We start from the raw sequence: 26748 nt of genomic DNA, 5'->3' as shown, positions 1-26748 counted from the left end.
ATCGGGTGTCTAAATAAAAGGTTTAAATGTTAAAACGGTCCCTATATTTTATCCTACCGGTCAATTTGGTCTCCGTAATTTTAATTTGGCCAAATTAGTTTCTATGTTTACCTTGGTTAGCTAATCCTCGAAAATCCATCAAATGACCGTTAAAATTGACATGTGCATTGCACGTGAGATGGTCATTGTCGATCATGATCTTGCGTGCAAGACACCCTCCAATTTTTAACAATCCTTTAACGAATTATCTAGGATTGGCTAACGAAGGTAAACACAGAGATTAACTTAGTCAAATTGAAAATACGGGTACCAAATTGACTGATAGGATAAAACATATGGACGATTTTGACATTTAAGCCTTTTAAAACACAAGAATAATTAGTGAAATTTGGCCCATTAACAATGAATTAACAAACTAATAACTCGTGCATGGTGCGCGAGTATTCCTGGGTGTTTGAGTTTAAAGCCAACACCCGGGTCTACCGAATCTGATACCCAAACAAAACTTTAACTCGGGCCCAAAATTAAAGCGGCCCAATAATAAGAGAGAGAAATAAAATAAACCGACAGAGAAATTGATTTTCCCACCATTGCCGCGGATTTGGATTTCCTTGATTTGACACCGCCTCTCGTTTCCTCGCCGTCGCCGGCCGCCGCATGTAAGTGCCTCTTCCTCCTCTGTCGACATTGCGGTGATTACAATTCTGCCGGCGTTGCATCGTTGTTTTAATTTCTTTAAATTCGTCACTGAAAAATATTACTATAATTTGATGGAGGTAGCATTAGGGTTTTGATCTGATGAACCAGAGAGAATTTTTCATATATTTGTGAAATTACATTATTTTAATAATTTTTTTAATTTGGTTCGAGTGAGATGAGTTTTGGAGTGGACAATAATGACTGTTTGTTTCCATAAAAAAATGTTTTGTATTTATTTTATTTTTTCAAAGATTGAATCTTTTTTTAATAAACTCTAATCTGCGGGGTGATTCGAACTTAGGTGCAAGGGGGCGGGCACACTCTGCTCGGACCAACTGGCCTAACCCATATCAGCTAATGCTTTTTTGGGTTCATATTTATTCTGCGTTTGGGTTTATTATTACTACATCAAGGTTTCTGTAACATGGGACACTCTGCATACAATATTAGAGTTTAAACGTTTTATGAATGAGAATGTATGATACATAAATGGAGAAACAAGAACGTAGCGGTGAGAATGAAGAAAACATTGAGAGATAAGGAAATTCTGACAGACATCTTATTAGCTTACTTTATTGCAGTGCACAAAATCAAGCCATGATAGTATTATTTACTGTATTTTGTTCAACTCTTGTTTTTGCAACAATGTAAGAATTTAATTCCATTCATGGGAAACTATTTATCGATAGTTTCTTCATAAGAGGAAAGTGTTGGTTAGTAAGTGTTACAAGTGGAAGGTTGCAGGGAAGTCGGTTTATCATCTATTATTACATTCTCATTTAGCCTAGGAGTTATGGAGTTGTATGTTATAATTTGGTAGTTTAATTAGATTATGTCAGGACATGATCACAACTTTCTTTTATAATGGTGGCATAGCTTTGTGGGGAAATCTGATAAGATTGTAATCTGTGTTATGTGATGCATATGTTTCAGAGGAACACAAAAGCTTTTGCTGCTTTAGGTCATTCATTGATGGAATTGGGGTCATTTGTTGAGTTGGCTTTTGATCGGTCAAATTCTTTGGTATTTTTAGTTGGTTTCTGTCTTTTTTTTAATATCTTGAATGCTGCTTGTATGCTAGGCTAGTGTTTTTATTGAATCTATCTTACAACATAAAGTATCGAACTATGAGATCCTATAATAGTCTCTTAAACCTCTTTAATGCTTCAGCGTCTTTGGGGATGCGATTGTGCAAACTCTTAAATCTTAGCATTATCATCTTGGCAGATTCTTATGACCAAATAAAGAAATGAAGGACATGGTTATGATTGAAGTGGCCAAGTTACTCTTTCTGTCTCTCTCCTTTCTTGGTCTTTCTTTTTGTCTAAACATTTGTTCAGAAGATTCTAAACTTTCAATACCTCCCTCAGAACTCAATATCATCAATGATTGTATAAAACTAGGATGGTTCTATACATGCATGAAATCATATCTTATCTTTTATTCGTATACTTAAGTAGAACTATAAGTGGAGCTTCCAATGCTTCTGTGTTGAGCCTGAAGTTTAGGGTGTCCAGAAAGGAAAGTTGGACTTACTCTTTATTGAAATTCCCACGGGTATGAACTAGGAAATAACTCTACTTGGAAATTCCAAAGGTTAACATGATAGGGAGTGGGGGTGAGGGGTGTTTGGACTGTGCGTTTAGGAGGACATTCCTGCTCCTAAGGTTTCAATGGATTGGGCTACGATGAGTTTGGAGTAACCAAAATTTGGACTACTTTACAGGCCTGACATAGCGTTTTTCCCTAGCTCCCGGCCCAAATTTATAGATGGTTATTTTTCTGTTTAGGTAAAATTGTTACTGGCTTGACATAACGTTTTTCTCTTTTTCTCCACCACTGCTCCCCACTCTCTCTTCTTTATCTATCCATTAAAGATTCTAATTTAGCACAAGCCTGAAAGAGTCTAGACCTACTACTCAATCCTTCATTCCGGTCATAGATCTTGGTGAGAATTTCAAAACCTTGGCTCTATCCATTGAGATTTTTTTTTGTTTGTTTTTCTTTGTACATAATCAGTGGAGAACTAATGATTCAGAGATTTCTATCTGAGTTTTTTTTCTTTCAAGTTAGACCTCCTTAGCACTGATCTTTCATTGTGATTTTTTTATTAGACTAATTGTTAATTGCATGGTTATTGCATGACCTTTGTACTTGATATATTTGTAATTTGATTGAGGTGTAACAGTGTAGGTGGAGATCTGAACCTCCTGAGAGATTTGTATGTGATCTTTTGCAGATTAGACTCTTTTAGCATTTTCCTGAGTGTGATTTCAGATTTAAATGAATTGGATTTGAGCGAGATATTTGTTTGTTATTGTTTTTAAATTTAAACTTCTGCTTCTAAGTTGATTGAGCTAAAACAATTGCATGAACCTTAAACTTTTGATATATTTGTAAATTGTTTAAGGTATATAGCAGTATAGGTGTCGATCTTAAGATCGAGAGATCTATCTGTGGTCTTTTGCAATTAGACTTTTGTAGCATTTTCTGAGTGGTATAAATCAATTAATTTAACTGATATTTAAATTTATTTGTTAGTATATTAAACTTAAACTTTTATTTCTAAGTTTATTGAGCTAAAACAATATCATGCTGATATGAGGAATAACTTTGTATCTCTGGTTCAGGACTTATGGTTACCATTGGTACTCATTTCACTTTCTTTTCTTTCCCTTTGTAGTCCAATCATATTATAATTTGGTAATACAATATTATATTAGTCATACTCACGTTTTATAAGGTTTCAAGTTACCATGTGTTAGGAAAGATTCTGAAATTACGTTTTTCGTTGCAGGGGAAAACTTTAAAACGTGAAATCTGTCAGCATGAATCAACAGAGTCAAGGAACGGGCTCTTTATCTTCACCAGACCCCCCTATGAAGCGAAAACGTGGACGTCCACGTAAGGATGAGAACTTGGCTCCGGCAGAGAGTCCAACTGTGATGCCAGGAGCTGACAGTTTGAAGAAAACCAAACAGAGTGCAAGTGCAAGTGATGATGTTGAGAATGAAATGGTAGGCCAGGTAGTCACTGGCGTGATTGAAGGGGCATTTGATGCTGGATATCTTCTGAATGTTAGGGTCGGAGACACTGACACTCAGCTGAGGGGTGTTGTATTCCTACAGGAGAAAATCACTCCCATTACACCAGCAAATGACATTGCTCCGCATATTAGGATGTGCAAAAGAAGAGAAATTCCCCTACCGCCTCTCAACCCACAATCTCAGCGTCATGAGTCTGCCCGCCCATCGGAACAAAGTAATAGGCAACCTGTTGATGTGAAACCCCAAATACCTACAGTTCCTAACCAAACTCAATCCTCTGTCCCTCAGTCTGGAATCTCGGAGTCACTTGAAAACAAATCTTTCCTTTTTATGATTCCTCCAGTTGTTAATTTGCCGAAGAATGATGCAGGCCTGCCCTTGGGAAGAAAAGTCATGTCACAACAATTTCCGGAACCAAGAACTGATAGCCAATCTGCCCCTGCGATGCCAAAGCCAGAGCATAATAATGTTGTTGAACAGGAGAAAGTGTTGGAGGAAGTTGGAGCTGCCACAGTAATGGAAGGGCCAAATGGTTTCGAGGCCAATAAAGCATCAAAAACAGAAACAACAGCTGAACCAATTGCTGACGTACCCGGCGTTGAACCTGTGTGTAAGGCTCCTGAAATTCAAACTCAGGCTGTGGGTTCTGAAAAGAGTACATCATTTGCTGATGAAGTAAACAGCTTTGGACTTGAACTCAACCAAACGCCTGTATTTGCTGAACCCTCAGCAATGACTGTCATGCCAGTTGGTGAACTCAACCAAACACCTGCATCTGCTGAACCCGGAGCAATTTCTGTCATGCCAGTCGTTGAAACTGAAGTTAAGGATCATCAAATTCAAGCTCAGGCTGTGGATTCTGAAAATGAAAAGAGCGCATTGGGTCATGATGGTGCAAAGAGCCCAAATCTCGAGCTCAACCAAACTCCTATATTTGCCGAACCTGCCTCTGTCGCTGTCATAACAGGCATTGAAACCCTATGTAAGGATTCTCAAATCCAACCTCCAGATTTCGGTCCTGAAAATAGTTCATTGATTCATGATGCGGTCAAGAGCCTGGACGTAGAACTCAGCCAAACTCCTTTTGCTGCAACTGTTACTATGCCATCCGTATCAAAGATTGCTGCGGAAGGATCGATTCCTCTCGGAACTGCCGAACCTCAAATCCCTCCTTCTGATGGCATTAGCAGCGTGGAGTGTGACGTCGAAGATGTCATTCTACCTGCACAATCGTAGATCCATGTGGCAACGTCAACGATTTAAGTTTTTCGTATGAGAACGAAACAGTTAATAGTCAGTTTTTTTTTTCTCCTTAGTATTTGACATCTGAGGATGGTTTTTAGTATCAGTTTATGCATTTCTGCTCTGGTTTTAATTTGTACCTTTCGGATATTGTTGGTTACTATTTACAATTGCAACATATGATGCTTGTACCAATTCTGAATACAGTGTACAGAAGCAGCCGCAGCGTATGAAAAACCATGACAAACAATATATTTAGAAGAATTACCTTCGAAAGTCATCATGAGTGGCAGAGCCAGCAAGCGGCCATTGGCATCTGTTGGCAATAATTAATAAGTTTCTATTTAGTGCTTGATGAAATGGTCCAATAAAGGGGGTTTTTTTTTCTTGTCAACATCATGATCCCATTATAATACTAACTTCGTCATTGATCATCATATATCCAACACACCACTAATAATCCACAAAATGAGACAACAAAAATCAATCAAGAGAAAAATCTAAATTTAACACAGCATAATGAGTTAGATAGTCAAGCATTGTCGTAACAGATGCAAAAACCACTGCATTCGATTTAATATCAACCAATCATGTGTCAGTACAACTCTCGATGCACACGGTCACACACATTGGCGGAGTGACTTGACCGCCCTAGTGAAGCTTTTATCTCATCAATCAAAGGGCAAAAAGTGAGTAATTGTGACTTTCATGTAATAATGTGAAATTTCAGCAAATGGAAAGGGATCCCGGATCCCTTCATCATAATCTATCAAGTTTGGAAATTCAGGCTATTAAAATTTGATTCAACGGTTACAAATAGAGGCTCACTTTAAAAGTTATAATAACTTTAGCCGTTGAATCAAATTTCAATAATCCGAATCTCCGAACTTGATGGATTGGATTAGAAGGAAGAGATCCGGAACCAAATACTTGCGCCAATACAGTAATACAGTAATTAAGCCTATTTTCATATGAGCCCGACAATGGTGAATACTGGGTTGACGAATGAAAACCATGAAACGACAACACAGATGGCCCGCACAGTAAATTTTTTATTAATTTTCGGAGTCGATGGATTTCAGCTTCGCGAGTTGCGAGTGTTTGCCAACACAAAAGCTTCAAATTCCTCCATCTCCTGCAGTGCTCTGGATCTGAGCACCCACAAGAGAGAACTAAAGTCTCCAACTTTTTACTGGTACGGATCACTAATATTTTCATTCTTCAAGTTCTATAAATTCGTTTGATCCCCATTTGTTTAAATTTAATTGGGATTTTCATGTAATTTAGTAGCCGTTGAAGTGAATTATCACACCTCCCGTACTTTGGATTCTGTAGAGTTTATGGGTTTTCTCTGTTGCAAGCAATATATATGAACGAACGGAAGCCTTCGGGAAATTTTGGATTTCATTGGATATGATCGATTTTTACACGAAGCAAAGAAAAGGGTAGTCATTTTTTTAATTGGGTTTTTACTGGTGTGATCAAGGAGTTGGTTAGATCTTGGCACTGGGTTGGTGAAATCGAAATTCGAAATGGATTTGCATTTGAAGAACTTGTTTGATAGATTCCAGGAGCAATTTGGGTCCGGTCCGGGCCTTGGTCCCGGATCAGGGACATGTCTTATGAAGGTAGAAGGCATTGCTCCAAATTTTATTAAGTCCTTATTTAAAGCTTCAGCAGCTTTGTATAGGACTGATCCCTGGAAAAGATTGTGTCCCGGGCATATTTTTGGTGTCCGGGTTGGGAAAGATGCAGATTGGTCTGGCAAGAAACAGCCTTTTCCTTGTGTTCAATTCGTTGGAGGGGATGGCGGCGATATAGGGTTTCACATGTTTCGATCTCAAAGTGATGCCAAGAAGATGACAGGCTCGAGGGAGACAGTTCAGGTGCCCAATGTTGAGCTTTTACGGGTCACATATGAACGCGAGGCATTGATGTTTCCCTCGAATAGGAAAATGATCAAATCTTTGTCGCTGGAAGTGTCAGGGAGTGATCGCTTCCCTGTCATTGATGTTGCCAGATGCACGTCATCGGGGAGTCTTAGGTTTAGGCATCCGAGTTCTGAAGAGCTTAGGTTTGTGTATGCATTCGTGAAAGCCATAGCTCTGGTGCACCCATTGCTGCAGGAAGACAAAGAAGGCTGTCCAAAGTGGTCGAGGTTAATGTACTTTGAACCATTTATTGAGACCGTTGATGTTCAATGGCCACAAGAAATGGCCAAGGGTTATGATCTTGTTGCAGTTACTATCTCACACCCACCTGGCCAGGCATACGAAGAAAAGGCTAGTTCAACGGCTAGCTCTACCCCAACGAAATATGCAGAACTATCAAAAGAGGAGACTTTTGTTGAAGTAAGAGTCTACCCAAATGGCAGCTTGAAGCAGTGTGCAGCATGTGAGAAAGAAGTCCACAATGAACAGGCTCTCTCTTGTGGACAATGTAAGGCAGTGGTTTACTGCAGTTCTGTCTGCCAGAAACAGCATACGAAAGAAACGCATAAGAGCATATGCGGTCTTTACAAGGCTATGATGGAAAGGGAAGAAGAGCTTGCGATGAACATTTTTGTATTTGCATGTGATGCTGACCAACCTTGTAAATGGCTCGAATCACTGGGCATCCATCAGAAAGGCATGTGGAGGAGAAAGTGCAGTTGCTATTCTCACTGCCCTTTCGGTCTTCTTCCTGTTAAAGGTGGACTCTGGGATTCTTGGGGAGGGCTAGACGATGAAGAGTTTCCACGCGACTCATCTTTTCAACATCATGTAAGAGATGGTATGTCGAGTCCAATCCTCCTCTCTGGTTGGTCAGAATACTACAACCTTCGGTCACTGCCATTGTCAAGCCCGGTTGCTGAGATCCTCTCCCACCCATTGACGGTTTACTACGTATTGACAACTCTCAACATCAGTTCAAAGAACTTACTGCAGAAGGGCAAGGAGGTGATTGTTCACTACCTAGGGCCAGAGGGAGAGTTGGATTGGATGCCGACATTTGCAGAGGTTGGTCATTTGCTCAATGGATTGGGGAACGTGCAAATCGTTATGGTAGGTTCTGAAGTTCCAACAAAGTTGTCGGGGACAACTTCAGGGATCGGTAGCAGAGTGAGGGTGAATCTTGTCAGGGGTGTTTACCAGGAGGAAGCCTCCTACCTCCCTCCTCCCCATGTCATTGTTGCACTGAACTGTGGATTGGATAGCTATGCAAATTGGGGTGGAGCTCTTAATTCAATCAAGTCCATGGGCGTCCCAGCATTCTTCACCGATCAATCTGAACTCTCGTGCGCAAACGGGAAACAGGTTCTACGAAGTGCTGGACTGCATATCACACATCCTGTGACGCCAAATCCTTTCCGCTCGCCGGTGAAACATCACGTGCCTTCCAGCAATCTTCCTTCTTACAGCAATGGTTTTGTGTTCGGAGTAAATACATGAGTTGGTAACCATGAAATTTCAAGATTCAATCTGAATTCTCCTGTCATGAATAGTTGTATTTTTGGCATTACATTTTTTGTCCACTTGAATTGTAATCGCAACCTTATTGCATATCTCGACTCGGTATTACAAATCCACTCGTGTGATAAACGTGTATCTATTCATTACGATTTATCCAAAGTTTTTAACATATTAGTAACATTGTTTATCTTTATTACAACACGTGAATTAACATATTCGGTGAATTTTATATTTGTGATCTTCGACTATATTTGAAATTCATGCCATGTAGATCACGTTGTCCATTATTCCAACTTCAATCTACATGGCAGTCAATATAAATCCTCCTCAAAAATGCGAGGCTTGCCTTTCAAGTATTAGGCATTTTAAAGGTAAGTACTTTATAAAACTAGATAATAAGCACTTTTAAATAGCACCATATACACCACAAGATAAAAACTTTGAGCAACTTACCAAAGATAGAAAAGTTTTTAAGTCTAAACACAACTTAGTACACCAAGTGTCTTAATATAAGTAGTTAAAAAATAATAATCAAGTATCTAACTACTTGTATTATGGTCACTCACTACTACGGTCTAGTGGTATTATTCTTTACTTGTAAGTGAGAGGTCTTAGGTTCGAATCTCGTGAATGTCGAATTCGATACCAAAATTAAATTGCCCATTGTGTGGCTTAGCCGAACTTCCCCTCCTCTTAGTGTAAGATATATCGTTGTACTAAAAAGAATCTATTTGTATTATGACACTTGATATACCAAGTCGTATTTATGAAACAATGTCAAAATTGACAACTAAAAGTAAACCTACCCCTAGTCCAAGTATGCCCATAACCCCAACTTGGCCACTAGGTCCTATATAAAAGCTGGATCTCTTCTACCAAGGCTACTAGATCAAGTGATTTGGACCTTTGAAATTTTATTCAACGGTCAAAAATTATTATAACTTTTAAGAGGTAGACCGTTGAATAAAATTTCAAAAATCCAGATTATTTGATCCGATGACTTTGGTGGAATAGATAACCACCTACCTTTCCCTCCCTATTAAGCCACCTCCTCCGACCTCATTCATCCCATTTTAGGATTGCAGACTTTTAACTTTCTGCAAAAGCACTTCCTCTCGTTGGCTCAAAAGAACTTCCTTCTGTTGGCTTTTGTAAATTAAAGCAGCAATGGAGATCCCAGCCTTCCACCATTACCAATATTTCTTCCCTTCTCACCTCATCTACCCATATCATTTGGCACCAGAAAACTATTTGCACTGGACTGAGACCCCTGTTTCTCACATTTTCTCCGTTGACCTCCCCGGTAATTTTAACTCTCCCTCTTAGTTTATGAGAGAAACTTACCTACATGGATGCCGGATTGTGGCCACATCCCAAGCGAATCACATACTGTCACGTTGTTTTAATCGTCTAACGTGACAGTTTGAGATTCGCTTGGAGATATCACAACAGTGGCATCCACTTTGTATGAAGGGAAGTTGTTCATACTTTGACAACTTACCAATTTATTATTCCACCCAATTTTTCTTTCTGCTGGTTTTTTGTTTTGTCTCTCTTTTCAGAAAGTGATTTTCACGCACTCTTTTTTTTATAAAATGAGGGTTGTTACATGTGACATATGAGCAGGTGTGAGGAAAGAGGAGATAAAAGTACAAGTGGAGGACTCAGCATACCTTATAATTCGAACACAGAGGATTGAGGAGGAGGAGGAGTCCACAGAGCAGCCTAGCAGGACCTTCATGAGGAAGTTCCGGATTCCGGGTCAGGCCGATATCGAACGGATTTCAGCCAGATACGAAGCCGGAGTGTTGACGGTCACAGTGCCGAGATCTTTGAGGAGGGCTTTCTTCATTGAGCCAGCTGATGTGCCAGAGAGGCTTCAAGTTCTTGCAAGGGCTGCTTAATTTCAAATAAGATTAATTAACGATAATATAATTTAGTTGTTGGGATTTTAATTTTTTTTTCTTTTAATTATTCTAAGCATTGGTGGATTGTGCTTGATTTGAGTTGTCACATTATTGCACAAATGTTTAGACTATGTTCTGTTGGTTTATCTTTAATTTCTTGCCATTTGAAGTTATGTTTAATGATGTTTTATTTATTTGGTTTTTGCCTAAATTTTTTTTCGTTTGCTACAAATTGGATTTGGTCGAATGATGAGTTACTATATCATTTTGAGCCAAGTCCCACTTCGTTACCGGTTTAGGTGAAACTTCGACTATCGTGTTTTTATTACAAATGATATTAGATTACGAGAAATGTTATAAAGGCTTTGTTAAAAGTGAGACTCTTTATAGATTATTTGTCATCTTATATTTTGACGCAATGTTTTATAATATCGGCGTTAAAATTGACTTAAATTGTAAGGTCTTTGCTTTTTGTCTCAACCCACCAAGATTCAAATCTCGTTGTTAGCAGTCTTCGTTGGTGCACAATCTGTCATATGTAAATTCATATTTGTGACGACTGATAATTAGGTGCCCCTATAAACTCTTTCGGCTCGAAGCTGTGCGAATGCCTTTAACAAAAAAAAGAGAGAAAATGTGCAAGTCACGAGAAGAAAAGACGGTGCATGGGATTATGTGTTGGGGTCAAGTAATGGGACAAGGATTGTCTGCCCTCCACTTTTAGTACCCTCTCCGTGCCCTCTTGTTTTGTGTGATCACGGTTAAGCCACGTTAACATTTTATATTATTTTTTTTATATATATAATAAGACAAAAATGAATAGTAATATAAAATGTTAACGTGGCTTAACCGTGACTACACAATCATGAGGGCACGGGAAGGGCACTGGAAGTGAAGGGCAGACAATCCTTGTCCCAATTAATGTGGGTAAATATTTTCCAAAATCTAATCTCTTGGGAAGGACCACAAGATTAATTGCCTTCAAATTGACAACTGAAAAGGACTTGGACGATATAGTGATCGCGCTGTCTCGTCCAATTACCTCAAACCTCAATATTTAGTTGTCGTTGTGTTGTTTACGATACCGACAAATAATCGGAAAATCGTTATGTCTTTAAAAAAAAAAAATTAAATGCACAATGCATAAATTGAAAAGAAAAACTGTAATTACAAGAAGAATGTTTTCAATTTTATTATTTAAAAAAAAAAGATAAAAAGTTAACGTTGAGAGAAGTCGTTATCTATGTGCTAAAGTTAAAACAAACAAAATTTATGTTGTTAGTATGAGATAAGGAGTTTTTGGATGAATACTCTCGAAATGTGGACGATCAACCCTAAAAAATTTGATGGCTTCCATAAAACAAAAGCTAAAATTTAAAAACTGCATTTTGTTCGTTCTTCTTCGTCCCTTCTTTCCTCCTCCATTTCCAATCAATTTTATTAAAAAATTATAAAAAATAAAAACGAAAAAATTATCAAACGAAACTCATCACATGCATTCCCGTCCGTCAAGATTCAATTTGAGGGGGCATCAACCACTATGTAATCATGACCCCAACGGCCGAGATGTAACTCCAGCAAATTGTCGTGTCCGCATTAAATCCTAACCAACCAAAGTAACTTTTTACACATTGTGGTTGTGGAACTCACAAGTTGCCCTACCGACCCTAACGTCGTTCAACGCCCAAAGAAGCCCAATGGACATCGAGCCCAATAACAGAGAAGCAGGAACACCATAAAGAAAGCTAATTACCAAGGGTTCGTTTGAATTTGAAAATGACTGAAAACGTTTTTGGTGAAAAATATTTTTAGAAAAAATTCTTAGTAAAAATGTAAGTAAATCTTGAAAAAGCATTTGAAGTGCTTTTTGGAAGAAGCACATAGCTGGTGATTCTTCTAGGAAGCACTTCAAGTGTTTTTGGAACTCAAAAACATTTTCTCTACAAGCACTTTAAGTCATTTTCAAATCACTTTTAAACAAGCCCTAAATATTTAGTTTAATTACGGTTTTGAGCTTTTGTAAACCGACCTATTGCCTATCACTTACGACAATAGTAGTACTATTAACCCAATCAATTTTTCTATTGAAAGTATGTAGGAGGGCTAGTGCCATTGAGAAAATCAGGTTCTAGTAACGCTCCTCAACCGGGTTCGAAACTTCCCCATCTCCTTTTCCTTTTTCTTTTGGAACCCAACCTAACTATTGACAAAATTAAAAAAAAAATCCAACAGCCACTTAATACTACGATCTAGTGGTATTCCTCTTTACTTGTAAGTGAGAGGTCTTAGATTTGATTTTCGTGCAAAGTGAATTTGAACCACATTATTACTAGCCTATTGTGAGGGTAAACACACCCCCTCTCCAACCCAACTATTGACAAAATTAAAAACAAATCCAACAACCACTTAATACTACGATCTAATGGTATTCCTCTTTACTTGTAAGTGAGAGGTCTTAGGTTCGATTCTCGTCAAATGTGAATTTGAACCACATTATTACTAGCCTATTATGAGGCTAAACACACCCCCTCCCCTTAATGTAAATATTCTAGTTTGTTAAAAAAAACAAAAATCCAACAAAAACGCAGATGATTCCAATTTATGCGGCCCGTGGGCCTGAGAGCCCAAAAACTGAATAATCCAAATAGTAGCGAATAAGTGCCTTCGAATCCAACCGGAGCGAAACAAGCTGGTTGGTTCGTGGCAGTCACTCGCTCTCTGATTGGTCCTGCATCTGTCATTTCCCAGTTCAGGCGAGAGGCGCAGATCTGTCTCTCAAGACTTATCTTCTCTTCTTTTCGCATCTCAAAATCTTTTTTCTGCAAAATTTCCAAACCCTCAAAAAGTTGGTCAGATTTTGCTTCGAGCTGTAATTTGATTGCGTAATCATGGCTCAGGCAGTCGAAGAATGGTACAAGCAGATGCCTGTGATCACCCGCTCTTACCTCACCGCAGCTGTTGTCACCAACATCGGTTGCTCCCTCGACGTATGCCTCTATCTCTCTCTCTCTCATTGAAAAATTTCGATCTTTCTCGCTCTAGAATCGTCCCTGTTGGTTCGGTGCAAATGGGGTCTTCTGATTTTGTCCGATTTCAATTGGGGTTTGGCTCAAGCTTGGAAATTTGTTTGTTATTGCTTTGATTTTTACTTGGGCAGCTGAATGTTATGGGTTTTGCAAATTTGTTTAGGAATGATTGTTTTGAAAATATTGCGTTTATGTAGATGTTTAATTGTTATTTAGTGTTATCTAGTTCTTTGATGGAGCTTAAAATCTGTCAGCTGGGTTAATTCTGGCATTAGTTTTATTTTTTCTCTAATTTTTGTTCTGGATTTCGTAAATGTGAGTTTGTTCTCTGTTGAATTTTCATGCTTGATAGGATTTGTTGGAAGTTTGGAAGGTTTTATGTAGTTATTATAGCTACTTCTTTCTCTTTGTTGACTGATGGCTTTCTTCGTTCAAATGGTAAAACTTTTGCAGATAATCTCTCCTCACAATCTGTACTTGAACCCTAATCTAGTGGTCAAGCAGTATCAGTTCTGGCGCCTCGTTACTAATTTTCTTTACTTCCGGAAAATGGGTAATTGTTGCTGTCCACTTTTAAAATGCTTCCATTTGTAGGGATGGAAATTCGTGTCGTTTAGTTGTCACTGGTTGTTTTTTCCTAACATGGTTTTATATTTTGGCATTGCCAGACTTGGATTTCATGTTCCACATGTTCTTTCTTGCTCGGTACTGCAAGCTTCTCGAAGAGAACTCTTTCCGAGGACGGACTGCTGATTTCTTTTACATGCTCTTATTTGGTGCCGCTGTGTTGACTGGGATAGTTCTGGTTGGAGGGATGATACCTCAATTGTCTGCGTCGTTTGCAAAGATTATATTCCTCAGCAACTCGCTAACATTCATGATGGTTCGATACATTTTCTTTGTTGGGTTTCGATGGATTTGTTTCCAAAGTTTGGTATGTTTGTTTTGTTTCTAGAACCCTTATGCATTCCTGTTTAACAGGTCTACGTGTGGAGCAAGCAAAATCCATTCATTCATATGAGCTTCTTGGGCCTCTTTACCTTCACAGCAGCTTACCTACCTTGGGTCAGTAATCTTAATATTTCCTTTATTGATTTCTGTTAACATCTATCTCGTTGTCGTTGGTATTAATCTCTTGATGTTTATCCTAAGACAAGTCCTCCTGAAAACGATTCAGACATGATGAGTATTAGTAACCCTTGCATCCTTGGCTATGGTTAAACATCTGTTTCGTTTTTCCTCCAGGTTCTTCTGACGTTCTCTGTCTTTGTTGGAGCTAGCCCGTGGGTGGATCTTTTGGTGGGTTATCTCTTCTAAGACTTTGCACTGATTTGATATATCAATTGAGCATCTCAACTTACTGACTGTGTATAACGTAGTAGTATACTGATAGTTTCAAATTCGGTGTGTTAATTCATGCACAAATCGTTTATGAATCTGCCGCACCAGTTATACAACGATACCTTAAGTTTTCGGGGTTTTCATCCACTAATCCTTTCTCTGTATGTTTATTGGTTTGAATCAGGGAATGATTGCCGGTCATGCCTATTACTTTCTGGAAGATGTGTACCCACGAATGACAGGTCGCCGGCCCTTGAGAACCCCTTCTTTTATCAAAGCACTGTTTGCGGATGACCCTGTTGTGGTGGCACGACCAGGAAATGTGAGGTTTGCACCACCACCCGTGGAGGAACTTCACCAAGATTAATCAGATCGCGGGGAAAGCCAGGTTGATGAGGTTTATAGCTTTTGGGATATTTATCCGGCATTTAGGATGGATTTTCGGCTCTGTAATATATAGAAAGATCTTCAATGATATGCTAATTGCTTTTTCTTTTGTATCTTGTTACAGTTGAAAGCTCGTCAATGTGCAATCAAGTCTCTTTTCTCTGTAGTTGCGATCTAATATAGTTTCTTCGATAATATGCACATCTTATACTACATTTTATTCTCCCGTTACTACGAGGTCGTTCGTGGTTGCTACTACATGAAGTGCTTCTGTTCATAAGCGTTTTTGCTATAACCATGTTGAGATTAAGTGCGTCATGAAAAGGCACGTGGAAGTGCCCAATGTAGGCGTTTTTATGCCAAATACCATGATAAGCACCTTTGATTGACAAAACACTTGACGTTATTTCAGAAGCAATTCCAAATGAGCCAAGACGTCAATCATATGCAATTAGTGGTGGTAGTTTATCAAAAACATAGCAAGAATCCAAGATAAAAAAAAAATGATCTGCTTATATTATTTCACATCAATTGTCTACTGGGGGCTAAGAAAACAAATCACTTGAGCTTCAACATGATGTGTAAGTGTACCCTAAAAACAAATAAAAACACAACCTACAACAATAAAATTACATGAACATTTCCTTTCTGTCACAACGTCGATCGAATAAACTACTAACTGTCAAAATAACCATGGAATTGATTCAATTATCTTCCCTTGGCTAGCTCTAGAGAGCTGTGTAATATACATACGTCTAAAAAAATGCCGGCAGCATGAGCCACGCCGGAATTCTACATCTGGACTGTTTTTCTGGCTTTCGCTCATTTTCATTTGCACCAAACTCCAAATCCGTAAAGAATAATTCTAGGGGAGCAAAAATAACATAAAGAATAAGGGTGAATTGTGCTAACGGATCGGATGATGCTGAGCCGATACCCTCTTGGGGGGCAGTTTGCGCAAGATGTAAAGGACTAGTGCTGAAGGCAGGATCTCAACCAGCTGCAGAGGACAGATGGTTCAAATTTAAAAGGCGAAAAATAGAAGAGTTTGAAGAATAAGAAAGGAAAATTAGCTCTGTAAATAAACGAAGCTTAGTAGACTACCATGTAGTATATCACGTTCAAAACCGGATGATCCAAAACATCAAGTGATGCGTCTGCATCAAAAGCCGATAGGACAACCTACATTTTGAACCAAGTTGATGAAACTCCCAGCAAACTTAATATACGAGGATGAAAGCACGACCTCATAAAGCAAAACAAGAAAGCAGTAGTCCTACGACGATCATCATTTGGGTCAAAGTTCATAAGACGATACTTGAATCAGAAATGTTAATCCAACCCCTGTAGCCTCAGATGAGTCCTAGAGCAACTAATGAAGAAATTTTATAGCTCTTTTGGGTTTTCGTTTTGGGGAGTAAATTGCGTAAGTAATCTGGAATGTTAACTATTCTATAAGAATGCAAGATAATGGTTCTTCAAATCACTACTGCGTTGGAATGGTTTGAACCTTACCACAAAGCATCTTATGAGAAAGCAGGTGAAACATATGGCTGTAACCGATCCGACCTGCAATGTCAACAACTTGTTAGTCAATATAACTAGTTTTAACAGAACAAATTGTTCGCCCATATTTTCTCTGGCTTTCAGAACCCAAAAACTTGATCTACATGAAACTCACAATGCATTAAGGGAGATTTTACGAACAAAAAATATTTGCAAGCAATTATGATGGTACTACATCAAGATAGTACAAAATGCTCCCATTTATGTGCTTTGTTGACATTGTTGTGTGTTGTATTCTGAACAGTAAACTTTGCAAAACAAAATTACACAACAAAGCAGTGAATAAATCTAGCCAAGAAGATTCTATGCCATCAATTTAGCAATCAGGTCTTCTAATCTGATAGACGAAATGTAACGCAAGACACAAACCTCATGAAGTTTCTTCCTTCTCCCTTTAGATTCAATGGGGAAGCGTCTCAGCATGAAAAATAACCTGAACAAATTGTTGATAATAATCCACCCATTACAAATGCATGGGCACAAACACAGAACAGACAAAGCTCCATATACTTTAAATACGATGCAGAACACTAACCTTCCTCCGTATATCAAGAAGCCTAGTGCAGCCACAAATGACACAACTGGAACAAAATAGGTACAATATAATGAGTATGCTTATTAAACAAGAGAAGCGATGACCAGATCCATAAGACTATGAGATGCCAAAAAAGTCATTCTCAATTACAGGGGCCTTGTGAAACCTATAGCATGACTCGGAACAGGCCTTACCTGCAATGAATATCTTTCCAATGAGCTCAACGACACTGTTGTCGTCTATCCAGAGGTATATCCAGATGCAAACCTGAAGACAAAACCACATTATTCATAAGGTAATTTAAAATTTGTATCTAATACAGGAAGTTAAATATGAACAATTATGTGCCATTCCAGGTTACAAAACACTACAAATTGTACATCAAACAGGAAAACCCGAAAGATAACTTTCTTCTATGAAACCTAGCAACAAAATGGGTGAAAAAAACAACCTAGGAGGGCCAACCCTACTCTTTTAACAGTTGTAGAACTTTTTCCCAAAAAACTTCTTGAGAAAGAACATGCAGGATGATGCTAATAATTATACGGTTTAAAAGCTAATAATTATACGGTTTAAAGAAACCTAAGATCAAAAAGATAAGCAAAGAACGAATAATTGGAAGGTGACCCAGCTGCTTATGTAAGTAATACTCTCAGTAGTGGCAAGGTTGTATACAAAACAGGTTATGTTATGTTCTCTAGAGAAACCACGCAATGAATTAAGCATGAAGAAAGGGGAAATGAAGTGCACCTGTATAAAGTACATGATAGCGTTGACTGATACATAAACAATCCTCAGCTTATCAGTTGGTAAACTTCTTGCCTGTTCAATGATGGTAAGAAAAGAAGTCAGAAGTCCAAATTCATTAAAAGAAACAACCGCACTCAACGTTTGTACATCTCGGTAGAATTGAAGTCTGGCCTACAAATAACAGAAAACAGATACCAATAGCATGCAAAGATTTAAGAACATGCTTTTACCTGGTGATAAATCTCCGCCCAAAAGAGGACAAGAAGTGTGTACGTAGAGAAAAATAGCAGTCCAGGAAGATCCAACAAGGCCAATATTAGTACCTGGTTCAAGACCCAGCTGCCAAATTTTAGTATACATTTCAAAAGCGATTACAAGTGTCAAGTAGCATACAGGGGTGGTAGGTTTACGATGTGAAGTGATTGAAACTACAGGAGACTAACCCTCGGGTGCAACTGAAACACTTGACTGTGAAATCCGAAAACAATTGCTCGTACTGCAACATCAGCATCAACACCAAAACAATTCAAATTCACAATCAAAGGGAAATAATACCAAGAGAGCCTCCGAAAGGCAGTAAGGCACCGGGAATCACCTCCGTTAACAATGAAGTTCATGAGATGAAAAACCTTCTGCGTCGTCCACCCGTATTCTGGCACTCTCAATTCAATCCTTATTAGTTGAAACTGTGCATCACAAACACAATCACTCTACTTAGCACCATTTCACAAATTTCTCTATGAACACCTAGAATTTTAGTAACTTGTGAAATGGACTGAATCCTGCTACTTTCGTGCATCAACGGAGACAGCTTTTCGCACTCGATTAATCCAAATTTGAACTGAATAGGAACGGATTCCGGCGACCGGAGGTGCGGCCGCACCTCCTTGCGCCACTGACTCATGTGTTGCAATCAATAACTGTTTGATGAAATTTTGGGATAATCATATAATTTTCGGTTAACTGAGAGCTCCGATCTCAAAACGTTACTCGAATTCATAGAAAATCAGCAATTAATTAACCACTAAGAAACATGAAATCGAATCAGATGCACTAAACACATGAAGTTAGAGAGAGATAGAAAGTTAGAGAGAGAAAGAGAGAGACCAGAGCGACGGAAGAGACGAGGGCGTAGGAGGCGCAGAGAGCGTAGAACAAGCCGTCCTGCCACCGGGAGGACTCGTTGATCTCGTCCCACCAATTGAAGAGCATGGAGACGGCCTCCATGGGAGCAGAGCTCAACAATGGCAGTGGCATTCTCGTCATTTTGCAGCGGGGCTCCTCCGAGAGCGCGAGAAGCTCAGAGAGTGAGCCAAGGTCAAAACGCTTGAGAAGCGTAGAGCAGAAGAAACTCAAGTCGTAAAACGGCACGGCTCAGCTCAGAGAGAGAGAGGAAGATGGAGGGAAGAGTACTCTACCAGTACTGCCCCTACCAGACGGTCCAAGAGAGACGGAGAGGGCGAGGGCTTTCTGGGGATTTCGGCGTCTCTCACCTAAGCTTCCACGCTGACGACTCTCACTCTCCAAAATAATTCAATTACGTTGAAAGCGGTGGTGGTTGTAAAGTTGCGCTCTCTCTCTCTCTCTCTCTCTCTCTCTCTCTCTCTCTCTCTCTCTCCCTCCCTCCCTCTTATTACTATGGCTGCCCTGAAAAATAATCTTCTTCAGTTCTTTTCCTTTTAATCATCAAATTAAAGAATTTAAACCGTTAAAATTTGATTTAACGATTACAAATAATAATTTATTTTAAAAATTATAATAATTTCAACCGTTAAATCAAATTTCAACGATACAAATTTCTAATTTGATTGATTAAGATTCGAAGACGATCAATTTCCGCCCCCTCTTATCCTTTCTGTCTCTTTCTGCGCTTTCTTTAATTTTTTGTTTCTCGCAATTTTCTGGCGGTAGCTTATTTGTGTTTTATTATGCGGACTGCCCAATCAGGGACGTTGAAAAAATGAGACTGCTCCTTTCTGTCCTAAATTATGGGAAAACGAAACCTATTCACGAGGAGTTACTTGTCTCTTTGTTTGATTTTTTTTGTCGCAAATATCGACGTGAATCAGGTCAATTAATTAAAAGTAATTTACACTTTTTCTTCTATGTGAGTTAAAATGTATAATTATTTTACTGTATGTACAAACGTGTGAAATAAAAGTTTATGTACATGTTAATCATGTCAATCGATCAGAGCAACGAGTCTCTCACTTGCATTCGAATTTGATTATGTTTTCATAAGTTACAATAATTTAAAACTTAAGAACTCGTTTAGATTATTGTTTTGAGAAAAAAAAAATTGCATTAAATGTATGCCCAAAAGAAAAGACAACGTATACACCCAGTCCCACAAGTTACCATTTTTCTTTTATTATTACCAATCCAAAATGTATGGTTTAAATTTTTTAATAAATAAATAGGTTAAATACACAAAGAAAATTGTATATGAAAGCCTCCATGTGAAAATGATAGCATACAAAGTCGATAAAATAAAATATCAAGATCAAGGAGTATGCTATCCATATACCTTATTTTATTTTTCACACACCTTTAATAATTTTTGTTCGTTGATCCTCTTCAATTCATCTTATTCGATAGTCGAAAATTAAAAAAGTGTGTGAAAAGTAAAATAGGGTGTGTGGACATCACACCCCAAGATCAATTGATTTAGTTTTACAAATAATTCCTATTTGAGTTGGTCGATCAATTTCGCTTTTGATCTACACAAAATTTTCAAATTCTTTCTAATTATTTCAACAAAAATTTCATAATTTTTATTTCAACTTAGTCCAAATTCAAATAAGATGGGCATATATGTTGGAGTTGAATGAAGATCTTCGCCGGATCTTCTTTGTGAGAGTCTCGGGAATCTTTCAATTACATCCGTTCATCGTATATCGTGAACTCAGAAATCATTATAAATTTTTTTATTTAAAATTAAATATAAATAATACTTGACAAAAACTGATTACACGATATACGATAAATAATATGATTGAAGAATTTTCGAAATCCTCATAAAAATGATCCGAAGATAATCCTCATTGGCCGGCAAAGAAATTTAACCATGGGGCGCCTAAACTTGGGAAATAGCTTAAAATTTGAAAAAACAAACGTAGCTGAGCTGATAACCACGTGATGCAAGTGAGTAGATGCGGATAGCAGATTCGCTGATGCGGTGGGATCCCCATGTCCCATTCCAGACAACCGTTGATTGGTCAGCTAAATTATACTAATTTCACATCAAGGGTCACGCGAAGTTTCTTTGCCTGGACTACGTGGCGTGGCAGGTTTCGCGGTGTGGTTGGTTTCCGCCAATTCCGTAAGTCAATTTCCGAATGTAAATTATCTCCATGCAATGTAAATCTTGCCTTTATTTAGGTATGATATTAAATTATTAACGTTGTTATAATTAATCTCTTCACTTATAATTGAGAGAGACACTGTTTTGAGCTGGTTTTTGTTTCACTACACAGACCAATTCAACAGCACAATATTCTTGATTTTAGAGGGTCTTTAATAAGACACTTTATATAATAAACACAAAAAATGTTACCGTACAATGATTACATACTCAAATCACTAATTAGCTTCTACCCGCATTGTGGATTTGAATCCCACCTATCAACGGGCAAAGTCTCAAGACGTGTTGTTCCTTAAGGATGTGTTTGTTGCACCGGATTATTTCGGATTTGACTAGCTTGAGGGATTAAGCTAAACTGGCTTAAAATAGACTAAGTTGAAATAGCTTATATTGTATTATTTAATTAATAAATATTATATTATTTAATTAATAAATATTAATATTTTATTATTATCCTATATTTTTCTCCCTCTTTTCCTTCCTTCGCCGTCACTCTTTCCGTATTTCTCTCCCTCTTTTTCTCCATTCTCCGTCCCACCCTTCCTTCTCCCAGATTAGACATCTCAATAACAGTCTATATCTCTCTCTTTTTTCCGTCCAAGTCCCTCTCGATTCCAGTCTCTCTCTCCTCTCTCCCTCGCTTTAGCTGTGTGTTATTCGACGAAACCTCACATCTCCATTTTTTCCGAGGAGTTGCAGGTTTTCCATCGTGTTTTCCGGCCAACCCTTGTTGAATTGGATGAGGTTTGCACCACCAACAAACTACTTTCCATTCCTGGACACAGATCGAAGCTTTGCATGCTCGAATCTGTCATGGATTCGAAGAAACCAAAACATGCCGAGACCTTCGGGCTAATTTTCGGCCACCTCCGACCACTTGTAGAAACGGAATCCCCTCACTCCCAGGTTCAATTTGGTATATTTTTTATGTGAAAATTGGTTGTGAAACGTATTTGAAAGAGATAGTCGAATCGGAAAGTTAACGGCAGTGTGTGGTCGGAGGTCACAATGAGTGGCCATGAGTAGTCATCGAGCATGATAAGGATGAGAGAGATGATGGTCTTAGCTAGTCACATGGTTCTCGGGGGTACTCGTTAAGACCAGATAGCCTTGCCTTTAGTTGTGGCGAGTGAGAGCTTGTCTCACTAAAGCTAATCCTTGTTGGGAACAAATATGGGACTGGACTAACCCTTAGTTTTGTCCAGTCCGGTGAACTTTAACGAGGGCAAACAAACGCGCCCTAAGGGCCTTAGCTCAAGTTTTGGACAAGCCCCCAAAATCTTACTATCTTAAAGTCGACTTTGAACATCATGTTTCAAGTTCTACGTATATTTATGTTTAAGTTCGATACTTCAATAAGAGATTTGCTTAATTTCCACTCCACCACTAGCCCCTCCTTGATACTTCAACAAGATTAGCATTATCAGATTGCCAATAGTATTTTATAACCAATTTGGTAACGATTTATTTTTTAAAATTAATTAGAAAAATGGACAATATTAAAGCATATAGATGATAAAGAAGAAAAATGAGAAAGGTGAAAAGGAAATGGGTTTGGAATAATGTCCGTTTCTTGGGTATGAATTAATCGGCGAATGCGCAGAAAAGTACGTGACGAATGTTTTGCCTTCCCTTTCATGACTTTGACATCGATATCATCTACACAATAACTTGTTGGACTCTAGCTTCAAGGACGTAAGTAGATATATATATATATATATATATGCCATATGTATACTTGGATATCGATCATGCCACCAATTACATGTTAGTCCTTCAACATATTGAAGCGACTTGCTACCTAATTTTATTTATTAGTAGATGGATTATGGGTCAATGACACTGAATACTTATATTTTAGTTTAATTTTGATCTTATCTTCAATTTTGTTTACAATTACGTTATATTTACGTAGAACAAAGAATTATCAACAAGACAGAGGTGGATTGTCTGCCCTCCCATTTTCATATTCTTTCCATCCCCTCATGTTTTGTGTGGTAACGGTTAAGTCACGTCAACATTTTATATTCCCATTACTTTTTGTTTTATTATTTTTATAAAAAAATTAATATAAAATGTTGATATGGCTTAACCGTGATGACAAAAACAGAAGGGGATAGGAAGAGTATGGAAATGGGAGGGCAAACAATCCACCTCCCAACAAGTGTTAGTAAAAGAAGTCAAATAATTAAAATGATTTTAATACACATGTGTTAACAATGTTTTATATTTCTTCGATACGGTAAATATTTTCTAGAAAGATTAGAAAAATCAAATAAAGATATGGAAAAAGGGGGTTGAAACTTCACTCAAAATAGAAGAAACTCTTAAATTTTGGTTAAAATCGACATATTTTGTCGATTTTTGACATATTAGTTAAATATCAAGAAAACTCTTGTATTTTGTTTAAACCAATATTTATATTCAATAAAATTTCATTTTAAATTTCCATCATTTCTATTAAAACAACTGATATCAATATATCTATCGATATTTTACAAATTAACGTACCGATATTTTTATTCATGAGATATTTCAATACAAGTGTTATCAACCACATAAGAAATAAAAAATTGGAGTAAGCTTTTTACGTGTTAGTAAAAGCATAAAAATAGAATAAATTATTTCAATACACATGTGTCCTATCCCCACATGTGACATGTGGATGCCTTTTTTTTCTTGCAATTCTTTATAAATACGAAAAATGTAAATTATTAATTTGAAAAACAAGACATATGGTATGATCTACTTATACGTGGTTGTTGAAGGTTGCAAATCCCCTTGATGCTGTCACATTCCGAAGACCCACTATATAAAATTAGAATTAAGAGGCCAGCCGCGGCCCCATGTGTTTACATGATATGTAATAATAGTGGTGTCGATTGTGACCTACTTTTTTGTGATTTTATTTTGTTTGATTCGACACCTTGTGCTTTTGAGTTCCTACTTTACTAGCAATATAATCAATGTTCATAGAGCACAATTAAGTTAACGATAAGTAAACCTCTTATAGTTAGCTTAATTGTGACATTGAGAGGAGGAGGTGTTTTGTTCGGTGTGGGTGAGGAGATGGCAAACGAGGTGTGAGAGGCGTCAAGTGCGACGTCGAGAGGAGGAGGAGGGTTATGTTAGGTGCGACGTCGACAGGAGGATGTGTCATGTTAGGTGTGGTATCGACAAGAGGAGGGTTCGTTCTGTAGAGCGTAAGGAGGGTAACTAGGTTTGGGTATCAAGTTTGGAAGGGGGTTGTATAGTCAAGGTTAAGTTTAACACATAAAACATCGTCGTTTTAAGGGGGTTTTCGTTTTAGTTTGGTTTTTGAACCCTAAAATCGAAACCAAATATGATTTATTTCAGTTTTTTATTTTTTTGGCTTCGCTTCAGCATTCAGTTTGATTTTTTTTTTCAATTTTTTTTAACCCGTGGCGTACAATCCCTGCTACCTAAAGGTTAAGGTTTATAAATGAGAGTAATAGTTTCTCCTCTTCTAATCCCCTCCACTCTCCCCCTCTTCTCACACTTCTTTTTATGCCTTTAGAGATATTTTCTCCCCTCCTGATTCCCTCTTCTCACATTTTTTTTTGTCTCTATAAAAAAAGTCAGCACAATATGTTAATGTGACTTAGTCTTAACCGTTCAAATAAGAGGAGAAAGAAGAGAAGGAGAGGGAACTGAAGAGGAGAGAGAATCCTACCCGTTATAAATTTCATGGTATGTCGGAAACAATCAGCCGGGGATCCGTGGCGCAATGGTAGCGCGTCTGACTCCAGATCAGAAGGTTGCGTGTTCGATTCACGTCGGGTTCAAAACCCCTTAACCCCAATATCTATTTTTTCACTTTTTTTTTATTTATTTTTTCATGACGTACTATTTTCTCACTCACTGTCCGACTCCTGTCAGTGTCACCCCCTTCCCCTAATCCCTCTGCAAAACCCTAACGCCAGCCCCGACTTCTCCCTCTCTACAAGCCATGTCTCTTCTATCTCGCCTTCGCCACGCCGCCCTCACCCCCCACGCCCGCCACCTCTCCACGGCGGCCCCACTCTCCTCCAAGGACAAAACTAGAACCGCCATCGCCCTCCTCAAATCCGAGAAAGACCCCTCCAGAATCCTCGAAATCTGCAAATCCGCCTCCCTAACCCCCGAATCCCACCTCGATCGCATCGCCTTCTCCGTCGCCATCAACCGCCTGCGCGACGACAACCACTACGACTTCATCCGCCAGTTCCTCGACGACCTCTTCGCCTCCCGGCCCGACCTCAAAACGCAGCGCTTCGCCTCCCACGCCATCATCCTCTACGGTCAGGCCGACATGCCCGACCACGCCGTCCGCACCTTTGAGCGCTGCGAGGAATTGGGCATCCCTCGGAACGTCAAGACGCTCAATGCGTTGCTGCTCGCCTGTATATTCGCCAGGAATTACAAGGAGGTGAACCGGGTTTTTCTCGAATTCCCGAAGATTTACAGGATCCAGCCCGATTTGGAGACTTACAATTACGTGATCAAGGCGTTATCGGAGGCGGGCACCACCAGCTCCTCCTACTCGGTGCTGGCGGAGATGGAGAGGAAGAATGTGAAGCCGGATGCCGACACTTTCGGGCATTTGCTCACCGGGTTTTACACCGAAATGAAGTTTGAAGACGTTGGGAAGGTGATGAATTTGATGGAGAAGCACGGGTTTCAGCCCGGACTTTCCACTTACAACATTAGGATCAAGAGTTTGTGCAAATTGAGGAAGTCTGGCGAGGCAAAAGCGTTGCTGGATGGGATGCTTTCGAGGGGGATGAAGCCGAATGCAGTCACATTTTGCCATCTGATTCATGGGTTTTGCAAGGAAGGGAACTTGGACGAGGCGAAGAAGACGTTCACCAACATGGTGAACCGCGGATTTAAGGCAGATGCCAACTGCTACTTCACTCTTGTGTATTTCCTGTGCAAAGGTGGGGAGTTTGAGAGTGCATTGCAGTTTGCCAAGGAGAGCATTGAGCAGAATTGGGTTCCCAATTTTGGAACCATGAAGTTGCTCGTGGACGGACTGGTGAAGGTTTCGAAGGTGGCGGAGGCAAGGGAGGTTATCGGGCAGATGAAGGAGAAGTTTTCGGTGAATCAAGATCGGTGGAATGAAGTTGAAGCTGCATTGCCGCAGTAAGAACTCGGCGAGGAAGGAGATGGTTTTTTTTTTTTTTTATTGGTATGGCTTTTTCATTTGTTAGTGCGACAGTCTATTGTATTTTTCTTCGTAGGTAAGAGATTGAAAAAACGAATCAAGGGCAAAAATGTCAATAAGTAATCAAATCATTATTAAAATTATTGGTACAAAATCCATTTGTACTATTTATACCACTTAGTACTACGATCTAGTGATATTCTTCTTTACTTGTAAGTAAGAGATTTCAGGTTCGATTCTCGCCAAAGGTGAATTTAAACCATAT

General features: G+C 38.7%; 6 protein-coding genes and 1 non-coding gene across 8 annotated transcripts; 6 read left to right on the top strand and 1 right to left on the bottom strand.

Moving 5' to 3' along the window:
- Positions 1-519: 519 nt before the first annotated feature.
- On the top strand, positions 520-5183 carry LOC103434515 (uncharacterized). Its single transcript, XM_008372880.4, has 2 exons — positions 520-659; positions 3497-5183. Exon 2 carries the CDS (start codon positions 3528-3530, stop codon positions 4980-4982), a length of 1455 nt encoding a protein of 484 aa, XP_008371102.2. The 5' UTR covers positions 520-659; positions 3497-3527; the 3' UTR covers positions 4983-5183.
- Positions 5184-5981: 798 nt separating this feature from the next.
- On the top strand, positions 5982-8639 carry LOC103434516 (uncharacterized). 2 transcript variants are annotated; one of them, XM_017332520.3, is made up of 2 exons: positions 5982-6183; positions 6276-8639. In XM_017332520.3, the coding sequence occupies exon 2, from the start codon at positions 6521-6523 to the stop codon at positions 8417-8419; it is 1899 nt and encodes a 632-aa protein (XP_017188009.2). In that variant the 5' UTR covers positions 5982-6183; positions 6276-6520; the 3' UTR covers positions 8420-8639. The 2 variants fall into 2 exon arrangements, with proteins under 2 accessions (XP_017188009.2, XP_017188010.2); XM_017332521.3 differs by having other exon boundaries at positions 6030-6183; positions 6324-8639.
- Positions 8640-9436: 797 nt separating this feature from the next.
- LOC103434517 (15.4 kDa class V heat shock protein-like) lies at positions 9437-10541 on the top strand. Its single transcript, XM_008372882.4, has 2 exons — positions 9437-9743; positions 10067-10541. Exons 1-2 carry the CDS (start codon positions 9608-9610, stop codon positions 10342-10344), a joined length of 414 nt encoding a protein of 137 aa, XP_008371104.2. The 5' UTR covers positions 9437-9607; the 3' UTR covers positions 10345-10541.
- A 2392-nt stretch (positions 10542-12933) lies between these two features.
- On the top strand, positions 12934-15267 carry LOC103434518 (derlin-2.2). Its single transcript, XM_008372883.4, has 6 exons — positions 12934-13334; positions 13827-13926; positions 14042-14256; positions 14355-14438; positions 14619-14672; positions 14899-15267. The coding sequence occupies exons 1-6, from the start codon at positions 13236-13238 to the stop codon at positions 15079-15081; spliced, it is 735 nt and encodes a 244-aa protein (XP_008371105.1). The 5' UTR covers positions 12934-13235; the 3' UTR covers positions 15082-15267.
- A 327-nt stretch (positions 15268-15594) lies between these two features.
- On the bottom strand, positions 15595-19618 carry LOC103434519 (tobamovirus multiplication protein 1). Its single transcript, XM_008372884.4, has 11 exons — positions 19060-19618; positions 18548-18638; positions 18396-18448; positions 18183-18275; positions 17953-18024; positions 17397-17469; positions 17203-17248; positions 17037-17100; positions 16617-16670; positions 16206-16283; positions 15595-16101 (listed from the first exon to the last, which is right to left on the bottom strand). The coding sequence occupies exons 1-11, from the start codon at positions 19216-19218 to the stop codon at positions 16009-16011; spliced, it is 876 nt and encodes a 291-aa protein (XP_008371106.1). The 5' UTR covers positions 19219-19618; the 3' UTR covers positions 15595-16008.
- Positions 19619-25050: 5432 nt separating this feature from the next.
- On the top strand, positions 25051-25122 carry TRNAW-CCA (transfer RNA tryptophan (anticodon CCA)). The gene has a single exon. It is a non-coding gene; the product is annotated as a tRNA-Trp (tRNA).
- Positions 25123-25147: 25 nt separating this feature from the next.
- Positions 25148-26656, top strand: LOC103434521 (small ribosomal subunit protein mS86 (rPPR1)-like). Its single transcript, XM_008372886.4, has one exon. The coding sequence runs from the start codon at positions 25287-25289 to the stop codon at positions 26463-26465; it is 1179 nt and encodes a 392-aa protein (XP_008371108.2). The 5' UTR covers positions 25148-25286; the 3' UTR covers positions 26466-26656.
- Positions 26657-26748: the final 92 nt, after the last annotated feature.

Source organism: Malus domestica, chromosome 05 (genome assembly GCF_042453785.1).
Source record: "Malus domestica chromosome 05, GDT2T_hap1".
NCBI lineage: Eukaryota > Viridiplantae > Streptophyta > Magnoliopsida > Rosales > Rosaceae > Malus > Malus domestica.
The sequence above is the reverse complement of the archived record's forward strand: the minus strand, read 5'-3'. Positions and strand labels throughout refer to the sequence as shown.

Excerpts from the sequence above, each read along its gene's own strand:
- LOC103434518 (XM_008372883.4), top strand. The coding sequence starts at position 13,236 with ATGGCTCAGGCAGTCGAAGAATGGTACAAGCAGATGCCTGTGATCACC. Across the intron at positions 13,927-14,041 it reads TCTTTACTTCCGGAAAATGG|ACTTGGATTTCATGTTCCAC; the intron begins GTAATTGTTGCT and ends TGGCATTGCCAG. Across the intron at positions 14,673-14,898 it reads GCCCGTGGGTGGATCTTTTG|GGAATGATTGCCGGTCATGC; the intron begins GTGGGTTATCTC and ends GGTTTGAATCAG.
- LOC103434515 (XM_008372880.4), top strand. The coding sequence starts at position 3,528 with ATGAATCAACAGAGTCAAGGAACGGGCTCTTTATCTTCACCAGACCCC.
- LOC103434516 (XM_017332520.3), top strand. The coding sequence starts at position 6,521 with ATGGATTTGCATTTGAAGAACTTGTTTGATAGATTCCAGGAGCAATTT.
- LOC103434519 (XM_008372884.4), bottom strand. The coding sequence starts at position 19,218 with ATGACGAGAATGCCACTGCCATTGTTGAGCTCTGCTCCCATGGAGGCC. Across the intron at positions 18,025-18,182 it reads GGGCGGAGATTTATCACCAG|GCAAGAAGTTTACCAACTGA; the intron begins GTAAAAGCATGT and ends ATCATTGAACAG. Across the intron at positions 17,470-17,952 it reads CTATCATGTACTTTATACAG|GTTTGCATCTGGATATACCT; the intron begins GTGCACTTCATT and ends TTTTGTCTTCAG.
- LOC103434521 (XM_008372886.4), top strand. The coding sequence starts at position 25,287 with ATGTCTCTTCTATCTCGCCTTCGCCACGCCGCCCTCACCCCCCACGCC.
- LOC103434517 (XM_008372882.4), top strand. The coding sequence starts at position 9,608 with ATGGAGATCCCAGCCTTCCACCATTACCAATATTTCTTCCCTTCTCAC. Across the intron at positions 9,744-10,066 it reads TTTCTCCGTTGACCTCCCCG|GTGTGAGGAAAGAGGAGATA; the intron begins GTAATTTTAACT and ends ACATATGAGCAG.